Raw genomic sequence first — 14953 nt, forward strand, 5'->3', positions numbered from 1 at the left:
TTCTTTTTCCCACCCCTTCAATAAAAGGAAGCAAGAGAAAGGGAGCCAGGACAAAAAAGCTCTGAGTGCCCCCTTGAGAGAAGCAAAGCAGAGCATTCTGCTCAGCCTGCAGTTGCTATGAAGAGGAATGTTGCTATTGCAGAGCGTTCCCAGAATCCACAGAGCTGGAGAATACCCAAGAGACAGAACTGTACTTCCCTTTTCCCCCAAGTTTGAATCCAAAAGCCAGGCAGCTGGAGGTCCAGCTCAGCTCAGGAAATCCAGCCCAGAGGTGCTCAGGGCTGCTGGAACTCAGCCCTCTTTCTCCATCCCGGAGTTAAATTAGCATTTCACTGCCAAGGCGCGGACTAAAAACGTTTTAAAAAATCACCCCAGCAGCCTCCAGTTGAGCTGTTCCAAGAAAAGCAAAATTGAACATCAAGATATGCTTCAGGTAGAGCACGTGATAAGCTATAAAATGGTATAAAACTCTATAAAATTCTATAAAATGCTACAAAATTCTATAAAATGCTACAAAAACGCTATAAGCTGCCCTGCTCTGAGCCTTTTCCACGGGCTGGAATATTTTGTACGAGCCCAAAGGGCAAGTTCCAATGAATAAGCCCATTTTCACACCGAGAGACCCAGAGAAAACAGCAAAACCCCGTGTGATAAAAGTGCACAAAGGCTCCCATTGACACGAGGTGTAGGTGAAAGCTGTAACCTGAGACAGAACAAACAGGGAACTGCCCTGGACCTGAGCAGTCAGGAAGGAATGTGGATCAACAGGGATCTCGTCCCTCAGTGCAGGAATCCCTCAGTCCTTCCTGGGATTCTCCATCCCTTAAAACACAGCAGACAGACCTCCCTTACCTTCAGGATCTTGTGCTGGGAACTGAGGGCCCCATATCTGTTCATGGAGTCTTGCTGGGGAGAAAAAGATCCAAACAGTGCCATTAGAGTCCAGAAAAATCCACAGCAGGGAGAAAAACCACGCAGAACCTGCCCAAATCCCTGCTGGCCCTTCACACCCATGGGCAGGGCCTGGGACAAGCCCACCATGAGGACGAGCAGAGCTTGCAAGGCTGGAAAAGAACCTTTTTGAAGAACCTTTTCAAAGAACCTTTTTAAAGAACCTTTTAAAAGAACCTTTCCAAAGAACCTTTTTGAAGAACCTTTTCAAAGAACCTCTTTAAAGAACCTTTTCAAAGAACCTTCCCAAAGAACTTTTTCCAAGCAACCTATCCAGCAGCTCATTGACTGCATGTTTAATTCACATTTAGAGTGGGTTTCCCCAGCCTTCAGCCCCTTATCCAGGCCAGGCCTGGTGCTGAAGGAGCTTTGCACAGTAAATCCCCTTCCCTGAAGGCTGAGCTCTCCTGGCAGCAGCTGAGGGGGAGGCAGAGAAAGCAGCAGAGCTCAGGCTGTCGCCCACACACAGAAATTGCACCGTTTCCACAAAAAATGGATCACTAGGCAATGGAGTGAGCCTCGGGCAAACTCTGTAACCAGGCACAGCAGCCAAACTGAGCTCAGCTGGCACAAAGCAGCAGAGGAGAGGGATTCACCCCTCCAGAGGGGTCTGCACCAGCCCAACAGCTCAGCTCATGCCCCATTAAGTGTCACCCCCTTCCTCTGTGTCCCCGTTTTTCACCCCAGCACCATCACCCCCTCACACTGGGTGTGCATCACCCAAAGGCTTTGTCCCCAGGGCAGCAGTGGCACCTGAGAGGGGACAGCCCCAGTACAGGCAGGTTCACAAACATCTGCTGGGATCTGGGTTTGGGCACTTCAGAGCAAAGTGAAGCAGCACCATGAAGAGCAAATGAAGCACCACGGGACTGCCACTACAATCCCCACTTCAATGTGATAAATACCCCATAAATCCTCACTACAGTCTGAAATATCCCCAGCAAACAAGCCCAGATTGCAAAGGACTTGTCCACCATTCAAAAATTCAGACATTTTTCTGTCACAGGCTGACGTTCACTCCCAGAGGAGTGGGCTAAAAGTGATTCCCCTTCTCCAGCATCTCATCCCCAGATGCTCTGGTAAAAGGAATAAACCCAGCCTGATAACTTGAGTGAATGTGACAGACTGTATCCCAGGGATGCATTTCTTCCCAGCCCTCACTGAAGAGTCCTTTTCCCTGCTGAGTGGGAAGTCCACAGGCTGGTGAAAATCATCTGACAATCCCTGGAGACAGAAAACAATGGATATGCTTTCCCCAGCACCCCCATGGCCTTTCTTGCCCTTGTTCCCCTTGGTGAGCCTTGCACTCAGCCTCCCCAGGCCTCTTCCGTCCCATGGAGCAGCAGTTCCCCTGCCACACCAGGAGCTGGGAGTCGTCTCCTCGGCTGTCACACGTGGGAGAACAGGCAGAACAGCTCCAGCCCTTTCCCTGAGATGGAGTAAATCCTCACACACTCCTTGAGCAGAGGAGTCAGCCAAAGTTCAGCCTGTATCATGCACACACGGAGCCTTCCCTGCCTTCCAGTGGCCTCACGACCCTGGTGGCACCAGAAAAAAATATTTCCCATTGTTCCACAGACACCCTGGGATAAGCCACACCTACCTTCTCCTTGTTGAGAGCTTCCTGAGCTTCTAACTTGTACACTAAAAAATCTAGAAATGGGAGAAAAGGAGACGATTTAATGAGCTGGAATTTCACAAGGATCTGGTTTGTATTTTGGAGGGGAGGGGGAAGGAAGAAGGAACTCAGCCCCTTGCTGAGCAAAAGGCTGTAAGTCAATAAGCTGGAATGCAGATGCTGCTGGGAGATCATTCCATGCCCTTGGGAAGGTGGGAGTATTTTCCATGAGAGCTGTCCACCCAAATGTCCTTCCTTTCCCATTCCACAGGCGAGTGCATTGGTGATTTCCTACTTGAGCACACAAACAGCTGCAGCTTGATGTCAAGGAAGCTGAAAAACTTTCTGGGGTGCTCTGAAACAAGAGATGACTCTGGAAAAGGGGAACCAAAGCTGTGAGACCCAAACTCATGTGCTGATCTCATCTCTGCCACCTCCTTAAAACAGGAAGGTCCCACGACAAGGTAACGTGTATTAGGGTGCTCCATTTCCTCACCAAATTAATTAAAGAGGCAGCACAGAAATGCAGCTTCTGCCTCAGCCAGGCAGCCACAGAGCTGCAGCCCAACTTGGATGCTGGATCCAGCACCCAGAAGCACAGAGCATGCCCGAGTGAGGAGCAGGGGTGTTACCCCTGACACCACTGTTAAAGATAAAACCCAAGTTCTTAAGTTGCCAACAACAATCCGGTGCAGAGGGGCCTGACACCCAAGCACAGCACTCTGCTGAAAGGCACATGAGTTCATCTGTTGGCTTTCTGCTTCCTGCTGTGTTTCATGGTCTTAAAATCCCCTGCATGTTTGTTTCTCCTTCCGTGCATCAGCTCTGAAGGGCCTGACAGTCTGCATTGTCCACCGTGGAGGGCAGTGATGCTGATAGCACCGAGCACTCGTAGAGCTCAGCATCTTCAGCTCACTTCTGGGAGAAAGCTGACATCTTTCCAAGGAAAAAGCACAGATCAGTGCCAGGTTTAGTCAGCACTTGAAACACCACGACAGGGGGAGTGTTACTCACAGATTGGCCTGAGGACAAGTGTAGGAGTGGAGAGAACAGAGCCCACCTGCCAGCACCCTCTGCCCATGGGCACCGGACACGCCACTTCCACTTCACTGTTCCCAAATTCCACTGAGTGACAGCCACACTGAGGCAGGAGGGGCTTTGGGGACAGCTGGGGGTTTGCCTGGCCACTGCTGTGCCACCCATGCCAGGGACTCACCTTCCTTTGTCTTCTTGTGCTCGCCTCGCTCCTTCTGCAGGGACCGCTCCAGCCGGGACCTGTGCTCGTACACCACTGTGGAAGCAGCGAGAGGCAGAGCATGACAAAAACCTCAAATTTATCCCCACAGATATTTTTTCCACATATTTATTCTCCTGCCTGGAGAAGGGAGAGAACATTTGGGCTGCAGACCATGGGTGTTCCTGATAAAACACACCAGTCTCACCCACAAATTGTGAGTATGTGCACTCAGGTTTTGCTTTGGAGCCCAAGCTGTGATGCCCAGGAGATGTTTTAGTGGTCAGTGGCTAAACTGGGTTTTTGTGGGCCAAGTCCCTGCCAGACTCAAGCAGCCAGAATCCCCTGTTCCGTAAAGGCATCAGCACCATGCAGGAGAGATGTTTTCCCCCTTCTACAACCCACTGGCCCTCAGTGCAGAAGAGAGATTTTTTTTCCCCTTCCACAACCCAGCCCACTGAGAAAAACCAAGCAGCCCATTACACACAAAACAGCTCGAGAACAGAGAGGGCTGAGCAGCCACCTGACAAATGGAAGTGTCAGAGGAGCCTCCTGATCGATGGTGGCTTGAATCTGCTCCGATGTGTGAGTGCCACCACGCTCAGCTCCAACAGGCTCCTCATCCCTCAGATGGGCCAGGATGGCACTGGGCAGCACTCAGAGGGAGAGGTGATGAAAGAAACCTTCCAGAGCCCAGATCCCAGCAGAGCCAAGACCTTTGGGGGCAAATCGTGCTGTAACACACGGTGTCCAGGAAAACGAACCGAGTGGGGAGATGTCTGCGTGCATGAAACCAGTGCTGATCCATTCCCTGCTGAAATCTTGAATGAGCTCCAGGTGCCTCATGCTCTCACTCCAAGTGGGTCTGTGGAGCCTGCCAGCCCCACTCAGGTCATGCTGGAGCAGCAAATTCCTCTGTCCCTTCTGACCTCCCTCAAGGGGCAGGAAGGGGCAGTGCCACGGCTGAGCCAGGCTATCTCCTTCCTTATCTTTGTTAACATCCCAGCGATGAAGATGCTTCCCCTGGGCTGGGCCACTCCCCTCGGACTTTGATATTGTCCAAAGCATTCCAGCAGTGGTTCCAACCTGGAAGGATATCTCTGCAGCTGTCCAAGTGTCTCCTCCATGACAGCTTTATTTTTAGGAACACTTTTCCCAGCAGACTGCTCAGATGTCACCCTGAGGGCTTCCCCAGCTGAGCACGCTGTGGGTCGTGTGTGCTTCTCCACTCCGTGCTAGAAAGCCTTGTCCAAAGGAATTGTCAGCTTGAGAACATCAGCCACTTCCCAGAGGATTTGGGAGCCCTGGGCACTCACTTTCTGACTTTCTCACATCTGACTTTCTTGCATTCTTATCTAGCAGAGCTCCTGAGGGCAAGGCTTTGATGTGATGGGAGCTTCCCACCACCAATGGGAAGCATCTGTAGCAATGGGCTGTGCTAACACCCACAGCCACAGATCCTGACATCCCAGAGCAGGGGAGGCTTCAGGGACAGCTCCGGATCACTGGCTGTTCATTCAGGATTTTACAACACAAAATCTGGCTCTCCCTGACCCTGTTTTTAAAAGTCAGATAAACTGAAGCAACCTCTAATGACTTGAAAAGAAAGTTTTAATCTCTCCTGCCATTCCTGCAGGTCCCCAGAGCCCAGAGCAAGTGGGTTCAGCTTTACACAGAGCAGGGAGTCAGCACTGCACACAGCAGTGTCTCAACTCTTGGGGGTGTCCAGGGCCAGGAGTTGGACTTTGATGATCCCAGTGGGTCCCTTCCAGCTCAGGATAATCCAAATTCTCTGACTCTATCCTCATCTCTGTGGTGAGACACAGCAACAACTCAAACGACCAAACTGGCACCGCACAGTTCGGAGGCCAGGGAGCCAGGAAATCTTTAACAATTTGCTTTTACAAGAGAGAATGGAGGGTGGTCAGTGTCTAAATCCGGGCTGGAATCCAGCCAGGACTCGGCTCTAAAGCACCGTCACCTGCTGCCAAAGGAGCTGCCAAAACAATGAAATCCCCTGCTGAAAAGGCAGGACCAGGTGCAGAAGAAGACACAGGAATTAAAGTCATGCAACAAGTGCAGGGACAGAGCCCAGAGCCCCAGGTTTGTCCCCAGAGCCCTGCAGGGAGCAGACACAGCACCAGAGCCACGGCCCCGTGTGCCAGACACCTCTGTACTGCGAGACTCCCATGAGCATCGCTCCCATCCGCCACTTGCCAGGCTTCTCCCGGCAGCCAAACCCAAAAAGAAGCCTTGCCTTTGTTAAAATTGTTGGACAAGTGAGTGTCTTCTCAAAATAAAGAAGGGTAGCCATGGCAACAACTGTATTTAGGATTGGGAGGACTGACGGGGGTTAGAAACCCCAGCAACAGGCTGCAGCTCTGCCATTGACACATATTTGGGTGGAAAAAACATGAGCTTGGCTCAGTTGTTGGCCTGTTGTTCCCAAAACTGGGGTTCTCTGAGGCTACCACTGTCATTCTCTGGAGAAGCAGCCCCTCTCTCCAAGAGGAGCAGAGATGCTGACACAAAAGAGAGGAAAGAGGGTTAACTTCTGCCCTGCCGGTCTCTGCACATCCCAAACTCGGGATGCAGGTGGAAATCGAGCTGGGACTGAGCTGCAGGTGTTTGATTGCCTCGTGGAGTGAGGAAAGATGGAACCAAACCATAAGATAATAGCGCTGAACACACTTTAGATCAATCCCCAAGGCTGACAGGGTTTTGTTTCGTGGGGTGGAACACACAGCCAGCCTCCCGCACTCTGCCGACAGGAACACACAGCCCCGGGCACCAGCAGCCCCGGCGGGATGCTCCATTTGCATCACAGCACTGCACGCAGAACCACCGGGAGAGGATTTAACCCTAAAAGGCATAAACGTTGAGTCACAGAATGCCCCAGCAATACAGGCTGTAGGATGTATCCACGGAGGTCACGACAGACCCCCTGTGTTTGATTTTAGCCGGGGAAGAGCTCCCATATAAACACTGTGATCTAAACTGACTCTTTGGTGGGGGGGGGGGGGAGGGTGAAATTAATCTCTTGACCTTGAGTAGAACAATATTTTGACCACATGGATTTGGGCACTCCAGAGGCAGCCCGTCCTCCAGCATTACACACCCGAGTGCTGGCTACCCCGAGGGGATTCCCACCAAACCTCTCCACGGGGAGCTCAGCAAATCCCTCCGGAGGCTCCAAATCCTGTGACAGCTGCTGGAAACGTCGCCTTGGCAGACACAGTAAGGCTGGAATGATAGGCTAGACAAAGGAGATAAGAGTTCAGCGGTGGAGTAACCGCGTGTCCTCAGCCTTCCCTGCCGACATCTCCCCGTGGGCTAAAATCCCATTTTCCCACAGTGAGGCATTTATGTAAGGAGGACAAACGAGGGGAGAAAGGGGGAGGAGGAATCCACACGCTGTGTTTGCCTTCCGGTCTCCGGCAGCTCCTGCCAGAGGAGCCAAGTGCTGGTCAGCGGGATCAGAAAAGCCAATTCTTTCTCCTCCTCCTCCTCCTCCTCCCCTCTTCTTAGGGAGCTAAAAATCTGCAGCATCCATCAGCCCCAAAAATGCTGGCAAGACTTTTCTAGCCCCGGATCAACCTCTTGAGAACGAGGTGGGTTTATCGCCTTGCAAAGGCAACGGGCAGCAGACTGTGACAACAAACTTTAGTGAAAGATCCCTTCCCTCCCTGCTCACTTCCACACGGGGCAGAGAGCGGAGCCGCATCTCAGAGCCTGCCCGAGCAGCCCCTGCGTTTCTCCTGCTTCATATTTAGCGTGACGGGGGTTTAGATTTGCAGCCAAAGGCTGAAGAAATGGAATAGACGTGACGCAGCTGAGCTCGCCGATCCAACACGCTCCGATCCCCCTTTGCTGCGACTCAAGGCTGTTCTAATTCCAGACAGCCAAAGGCGGGGGGGGAGGGAGAAGGAAACAGGCGCAGCATCTTTAAAGGCAAGAAGAGCCTTTAAAGTCCCCAGGGCACCCTGCGTGTGGCTGGGCAGCAAAGCCAGCGGCAGGTAACGCTGCGAGGGAGAGAAGTTGGGGCAGGATGTGCACACACACACACACACACCCCCGGAGACACATGCAGAGCGGGTCACTCACCTTGGAGCTGGGCTGACAGCGCTTCCTGCTGCTGTTTGTATTTCTGCGCCAGCGCTTCGGCGTTCCGCACCTTCTGCTGCAAGTGGTTGTAGAGGAAAACTCCGGAGCCCAGGCACGCCACGGTGAGCAGGCAGAAGCCGGTCTGCAGCAGCCCCTTCTGCCTCCTCGAGCACATCCCGGTGCCCATGGCGGGGCCGGAGCGCGGTGATGCGGCGCTGCCTCGCCGGCGCTGCTAAAGCATCTGATTATTTTCGCCCAACAGCTCCTTTCCTCCGCAAACTCGCGGATCCCTCCGGAAGATGCGGTCGCAGGCTCGCCTTCGCTCCCTGCCAGCGCTCGGAGCTGCGGGAGAGGCTCCTGCCGGGCTCTATTCCTCGCTGTCCATCGGGACGCGGCGCAGCCCCGGGCCGGTGTCCGAGCGGAGCCGCCGCATCCTCCGGCGGCCGGGGGGGCTGCGGGGCGAGGGCAGCCGGCGGAGGGCACCGAGCAGGAGCAGCAGGAGGAGGAGGAAAACTTTTGCTTCCCATGTGCTGCGGCGGAGAGGGGGGGAGGGCGGGAAGGGGGTACCGCCGCCTTTGGCTCTTCCCACCTCCCCCGCTGGAGCAGCGACCGGAAAAAATAACCCGGCGAGAAGAGGAGAAGCCCTCGGGCCCCCTCCCCGCGGCTTCCCCCGCCGGCAGCTCCGGGAGGAAGCGGCGGCACCGGGGCCGGGACACCGGCCAGGAACGCGGCGGCGGCGGCATCCGGGCTGCGGCGGCGGAGAGTCCGCCCTCGGCGGCGGGAGGGGCTGCGGGGACCGGGGGGGACGCAGGGGGACCGGAGGGACCGGGGGGACCGGAGTGCCCCGAGCCCCGCCGCCCCCCGAGGGCTCCCGGCATCACCTGGAGCCCCCTCGTCCGTGTGTTCCCTGCCCTGCTCCAAACGAGCTGACAAAGTCACAGCCGCGGCTCCCCGCACCTGTTGCTGACCGGGGATGGATGAGGGACACGGGAATGGATTAACCGGGAGAGCATCCTCACATGAGTTGTTTAAAACCTAAAAGCTGTGGTTTCTCCTCGGGAAAACAGGAGCTGATAAAGGCAGGAAGGCGGCACGAGGAGAAGGGTGCGAGTTTGGCTTTTTCCGAGTGGTTCTCCTTGGAAGGGACATTAAAGCTCATTCCATTACTCTGCCATGGGCAGGGACACCTCCCACTGTCCTGGGTTGCTCCAAGCCCCATCCAACCTGGCCTTGGACACTTCCAGGGATGGGGGATTCCAAGGTGTTCTGGCCATGCCCTCCACGTGGGCTCTTCTCTTCTAGCAGAGTCCAGCTTGTTTTACCCAGGTGTGTGATGGATGAACAAGGTGACCTTTAAAGGTCCCTTCCAACCCAAACCATTCCATGATTTTGTACCTCATGGGATAGATGAAGCTCCTGGAGCCTTGCCTGGGTTTTGAGCTCAGATCTATGCAAGACCCTCGGGTTTATAATGAAACTTCTCTGCGCCAACAGCCTGACTGTTAGGCTGGCTCATCCCTTATCTGAGCTCACACGGATATTTCTTCGGGAATTCTGCCAAGTTCCATCTTTCAGGCACCTGGGGAATAAACAACAATCACAACAGTTCTTCAGCAGCAATTCCCCTCTAAGAACCCTGCGTGGTGGTTTCAGAAATGTTCATCAAATGAGCTTTACAGCACTGCTGGGAATTAGCTGAGTGGCACTTCTGTCACCCTCATCTGTCGATGGGAAAACTGAGGCACAGTGTTCCTGTAAGGTTAGGATTCATCCAAGGTAACTTTCTTTATGGCAGGATTTTTTTCCCCCAAGCATTTTAAGTGGATTTGGTGGATTTGCTCTGCCAGACCTTGGGTGAGACTCAGCCTGCTGGAAATGGGGTGATTTGGCTGACGGTCCTGGCTCTGGGTACAGCTTCCACTAAACATTACAGGCTTTCCTTAATGAATTAACTGATTATTCCAGCTCTTTCTGAAAACCAGAATAGCACTGATGGGATGTTTCATGCAGCCTTTGTCTGCCATGGATCATGTGCATGCAGGACCAGGGATAACCTCATTCCTGATTCCCAGATATTCAGTTCAAGACACTCCACCTACTCTTGGTACCAGACAGATTTTCTGTCCAACTGTGTCTTTACACAAATGCCCAGCCCTGGGGGTTGCTGAATGCTCCAGCATCTCTTCAGGCTGTTTGTCAGGAGCTGGAATGTCTTTTGTCTGCATCCTGAGGACTGAGCAGGCAGCCCGTGGGATGAGGGGTTTCAGTCCCAGTTTTGCCTCTGTTCAGCACATTCTTCTTTTTCTTTTTTCCCCCCTCCTGCACTCATTAATTACTTCCTCATGTGCTGGTCCCTGCCTGAGAAACACTGGGAGTTTTTGAGGTTTTTGACAGAGAGGAGTCTGGAAAAGGTTAAAATCTGGATTAGGGAATGTTTATCTGAGCAAGATTTGATTGATGGAATTTCTGTGAGCAAGCACTTTACTTTTGTAATAAAGACCTTTACTCCTGCAATAAACTCAGGTTTAGATTTAACCCCGTATTTCTGCACCAGGCCTAGGGCCAAATGAACAGTACAGTCCCAGTGAGAGCCAAAGGCTTTGCCTCTTGCTCCTGCTTTACCAGTATTTATGTGATTCAGAGGATTCTTCCTGGTGCAAATTCCCACAACATCCCACATCTCTGAAGCTCTGCAGCCACTGGGCACGAGAATTTTTAGGAATTTACAGAGGAGGAGAGACCCCAGTGCTAAACAAATTGATCATAGGTGACAGCTCCCTTCAAACCCAACTCAAAATGCTTTGTGCCTCAGGGATTTTCTGATCATCTCCTTTTGCTCCCTCTAATCCGGTGGGTGATCACATCTGATGACAGCTTTAAAATAATAATCTGAACAAAACAAGCAATTCCCATGGGAAAGCTCGGGGTGTGTGTACTTGTAAGGAAAATGCCACTTTCTCCCCTGTAGAACAAGCCATGAGCATTAACCATCTGTGCAAGTAGTGCAGTCCTGGAAAGCTCCAGCCTTTTAATCAGAGCTTTGGGTTTCATAGCAGGCATTTAATCGGCTGTGGGAGTGTTTTCAGCCAGGTTATGTAAATGCTGTCAAGAAACCAAGTGTCTGAAAAAGATGGATGGAAGGAATGTGCTGGGAGGAGGCAGAGGGGAGGCTGGATTGTTTGGAGTTGCAGTTTTATAAACCTACAGATCAAATTGGCCACGTCCACAACCCTTTGACGCTGGCCACTCACCCTACAGGCTTTATGGGGTTTGCATGTGCCTTCCAGGGAAACCCACTCTGGGAATCCAGGGCATAAATGTGGGAGGGAATAGGCCGAGCAGGGGAGGAGTTTGAGGCAGGAGCCCAGAGGATGAGAAATGACAGGCACAAATGTTTGAAAATAAAGTGTTCTCAAGCAGGCATCTGGGTGTGCAGGGATTTAGAGCATGAGAGGAACCTGCCAGCACTCCTGGAGGTGCCTGCCCTTCCCCACACAGAAATCCTCAATCAATTTCCTACAGGAGCGAAAATGCCCGAAATTTAACCATTCCTGGGGACAGATCTCATCTCGGTGTCTCCAAGGTTAAGGGGTGGGAGAGCTGAAGCATTCCTGTCTTCCCATAACAAGAAGTGACAGCTTCTAATTAGAATTCATTAGAGGCTGCCCTGGGGAGTTGATGGGACCATTTTTCAGGATGTGTTGTTGGGATTATTTTTCATCTCACGATGACACGTTGGCTCAGCGCTCTGAGTTCTCTTCCCCAAGCCTACAGATGTCCTTTGAGTCATCTGTGATGTGCCTAAAACTGAGAGTATGAGATCCCAGAACCCTGAGCAAACTCTGGCCATACAAGAGAATACAAGAGAAGGGGAATGGGGGAGCAAAATGAGGGCTAAGCATTGGTTTTTTTTTGAGTTGCAAGTTAAAATTCATCATCTAGAAGAGCATTCCATAGAAACTGGAGCACAAGGAGAGCCACAATTATTAGAAAATGTCTGGATATTTTGGCAGTTACTTGGTACTTACATTAAAACATCATCTCCCAAAGTATTCTGAGAGAAACTCATAATTCTTTCAAAAAATCATCTTTACTCCAAGAATTTACAGTGCAAAATCTTCCACCATGTTAACTATGCCATCTTAGATCCTCTGGAAAAAAACAAACCATCTTTGCTTTTTAGTTCCACCTCATCTTTTACAGTTTGGACTGGGAATCTTCCTTGCTTTGAGTCCTGGACCAGTCTATGATTTGGGGTAAATTTTTTATCAAAAGCAATAAAAATTGGTTTCAGAGGGATAAAACCAAAGAAGAAGGGGCAAAGAGCATATTGTGCACAGAAAATGCATCACAGCACACTCAGAGCCTGTGACTCCATTGCCTGTTTGCTTTTACTGCCTTTCCAAGGTTCAGACATTTTTATTAGAGCCAAGGAACATTCCAGCTTCCAAAGGTAATAAAAACTCAGTGTGCCAGAAAACAACAGCAAACAACAGCAAAGGGATTTTTGGTTTGTGAGTTGCTGCTAAATTTTCCTCTCTCAGGGTTCCAGCATCACCCCCCTTACGAGAGAGACAGCTTGTATTCTCAAATCCCTCCATGGCTTCATGCCTCTGGGGCCTTGAGGGGTTTAATTAATCTTTCATTAAGGATTATGAGCCTCTTCTCATGAACTGAAGGACCTGGGGACTCTGTGCTCTGCTCAGCCCTGAAGCATCAGGCAGCCAAATCCGTGGTGGTTGGAGCTCCTCTTCCTCCAGCGCATCCTTCAGTCTCGGTGTCAGGGTAAAAGCAGAGATGCCAGGAGGAGGCTTTGCTCGTGGTTAAGGTGGATAAAGCCTCAGCTGCCCATTCCAGAGAAGCACAAGTGGAACAAGATGGTTGAACTCCCTGCCCAGCGTTCGAGAAAAGCTTGGCAGGACTGACCACAGCCTGGATATGAGCTTTCCTCACCTTGAGGGTGAAGGAATTTGTCGCTGGGATTTCAGTTTCCTCCTATTCCACACGGGCTCTGTTCTGGCTGGACAGAAATTGTGCCACAGACAGAGAGAACACTGGCACCAGCACTAAAATTTTTCTTCCTACATGACCACTGAGCTTTATGAAAGTCCAATAACCCAGCAAGGCATATTCTACAGACTCCAGGACACTGCTCCCTGGATTTGTCTTCAATAATGTATTTCAGGAAGGAAGCCTGCCTCAGCCCCACAGTGCTGGATCATCCAGGAGTTCCTCACACCGTCACGAGGCAGGATTCTGGAGGCACAGACATTTTCCTTACTGTGGGTGAAGTGCCATTTGTCACTGTATTGTTGTGGGGGAAATTCTGGGGAAAACAGAGAGCTTTTTAATTGTTGTTAATCAGGCTGGAGCCTGAGCAGGCAGTGCAGGTGATGGTGGGAGGAGAAGGCAGCAGCAGCAGCGTGGAGCTGACACAGAACGCTCAGCAGCAGATCTGCATGTTCTGGTCCCTCCTCCAGGATGTTCTACTGCACCCTGTGGCACCTCAGGATGACAGAGAGATGAGAATTCCTCATGATCTCGCTCCAGTGTTTTTCCAGGGGAAGCTTCATGCCTGCACAAGCATTCTGCTGGGATCAGCCAGCCTCATCAGCTGGACACAGGGCTGCTTTGTCTGACTTCATGCTATGCAGATATCCATGACACATCAAGCTGGAAAGATCATTTATGAGCAACTCAAGCTGGCATTTCTACACATGAGGTGTCAGCCACGGAGATTTCAGTCTGGTTTTTAATACCCCCATAAGCCAAGAGCTTAAGTCATCTCTGCTTTGTCACTGTGTGTTAACTGTGGCCATCGACAGACTCAGGGTGAGATTTTAGACATTGCTTAATCACTGTTGATTTTAAATGGAACAGACTTCCCTGAACCATGCAGTTGGGTTCTGGAAATTCCATTCAGCATTTTTCCTGCACACAGATAATGGGTCTAAAGGGTTTTGCCAGAGGGATGTGGAGTCTGAGGTTCACATCTGTTTTCAGAAGTGAGGAGAGGATCTGAGGACTATCTGGGAATCCTCCTAAGGTGGATTCAGCAGCCTCCTTCCAGGGATCCATCTCCAAGCTGGCAGGAATGGATGTCTTTAGTAGCAAGACTTTGATAAGGAGAACAACACAAAGCCATAAAAATGGAGATCAGCTCTTGCTCTGTATTGACCTGTCAAAAATTCTCTCTGTGGCCAACAGCCAAGCTGACAATGACCTAATTACAGAAAGACCTCTAATTAGAGAAGTATTAGATTGACTGAGAAGTTGTTACCTGCCTGTATTTTCCTGTCTGAGCAGCCCAGAAATCTTAAAGCACATTGTTGATTTGCCTCCCTGCACGCATCCCAGGGGCTGTGGGGGGAGATAAAATCTGCAGGAGTGCCTGTGACTCTCCCAGATCCCGTGGCTGGAGGCACAGCAGCCAATTTGGCTGCACAAAAACACTCCTTCCAGCCAGCACTTCCTGCAAAGTCAACCTCAAGGAGCTCCAGCTCTGTTTCTTACATAACACTCAGTGGAAAGTGACTCTCCCAGCTCTCCTTCTATCATTTAGACAAGAAAAAAGCCCCTTTAGGGCAAAGTAATTCAAGCCCCTCTTCTGCAGATGATGCATTGGTGGGTAGTCCTCCAGTGCACTTAAACACCCTGAGGAGCACAGCACAGGACAATTATGCTGAAATTCCAGCTTTTTCTCTCTGAAACTTTGCCAATTACTCCCCTCTTCCCCTGCTCCGTGTTTACTTGCCTTGTTTATCTGCCATTGGCACGTCCTCCCTCCTCCAGCTCGGCATGAAGGGTCACTGCAGTGTCTCACACTCCTCGCTGCAGTTTGCTCCCACCAGATTCCCTCTTGGTGTGTGGACAGAAAAGAGGGATTCCTGTCTGGGAATGGCAGCGAATCCCCTTCCCTGGGCACCTCAGGAGTGGGGAGTGGACTCTGGTGGGGAATAATCAGCCTTGCAGTGTCTCTTTCCTCAAAGATGGGATGTCCCTCCTGGTGACTCTCCTCTCCCGGGGCCTCCAACAGCACCAGGATT

General features: G+C 51.4%; 1 protein-coding gene and 1 long non-coding RNA gene across 5 annotated transcripts in view; one reads left to right on the plus strand and one right to left on the minus strand.

The window, feature by feature from the left end:
* Nucleotides 1–8175, minus strand: part of LOC116454628 (Golgi integral membrane protein 4-like) — a 24079-nt gene extending 15904 nt beyond the window's left edge. For 3 of the 4 annotated variants that reach the window (XM_032131448.1, XM_032131449.1, XM_032131450.1), the window contains exons 1-4: nt 7908–8175; nt 3786–3860; nt 2555–2604; nt 853–906 (exon numbers count right to left, since the gene is read on the minus strand). In XM_032131448.1, coding sequence (XP_031987339.1) covers nt 853–906; nt 2555–2604; nt 3786–3860; nt 7908–8094 — 366 coding nt within the window. In that variant the 5' untranslated portion in view covers nt 8095–8175. Of the gene's footprint in view, nt 1–852; nt 907–2554; nt 2605–3785; nt 3861–4326; nt 7060–7907 lie in introns of all 4 variants that reach the window. The other variant, XM_032131451.1, reaches the window with a different exon arrangement.
* On the plus strand, nt 7939–14176 carry LOC116454630. The gene is made up of 2 exons (XR_004244150.1): nt 7939–8029; nt 8170–14176. It is a non-coding gene; the product is annotated as an uncharacterized LOC116454630 (long non-coding RNA).
* Nucleotides 14177–14953: the final 777 nt, after the last annotated feature.

This window comes from Corvus moneduloides, chromosome 22, assembly GCF_009650955.1.
Source record: "Corvus moneduloides isolate bCorMon1 chromosome 22, bCorMon1.pri, whole genome shotgun sequence".
Taxonomy (NCBI): domain Eukaryota; kingdom Metazoa; phylum Chordata; class Aves; order Passeriformes; family Corvidae; genus Corvus; species Corvus moneduloides.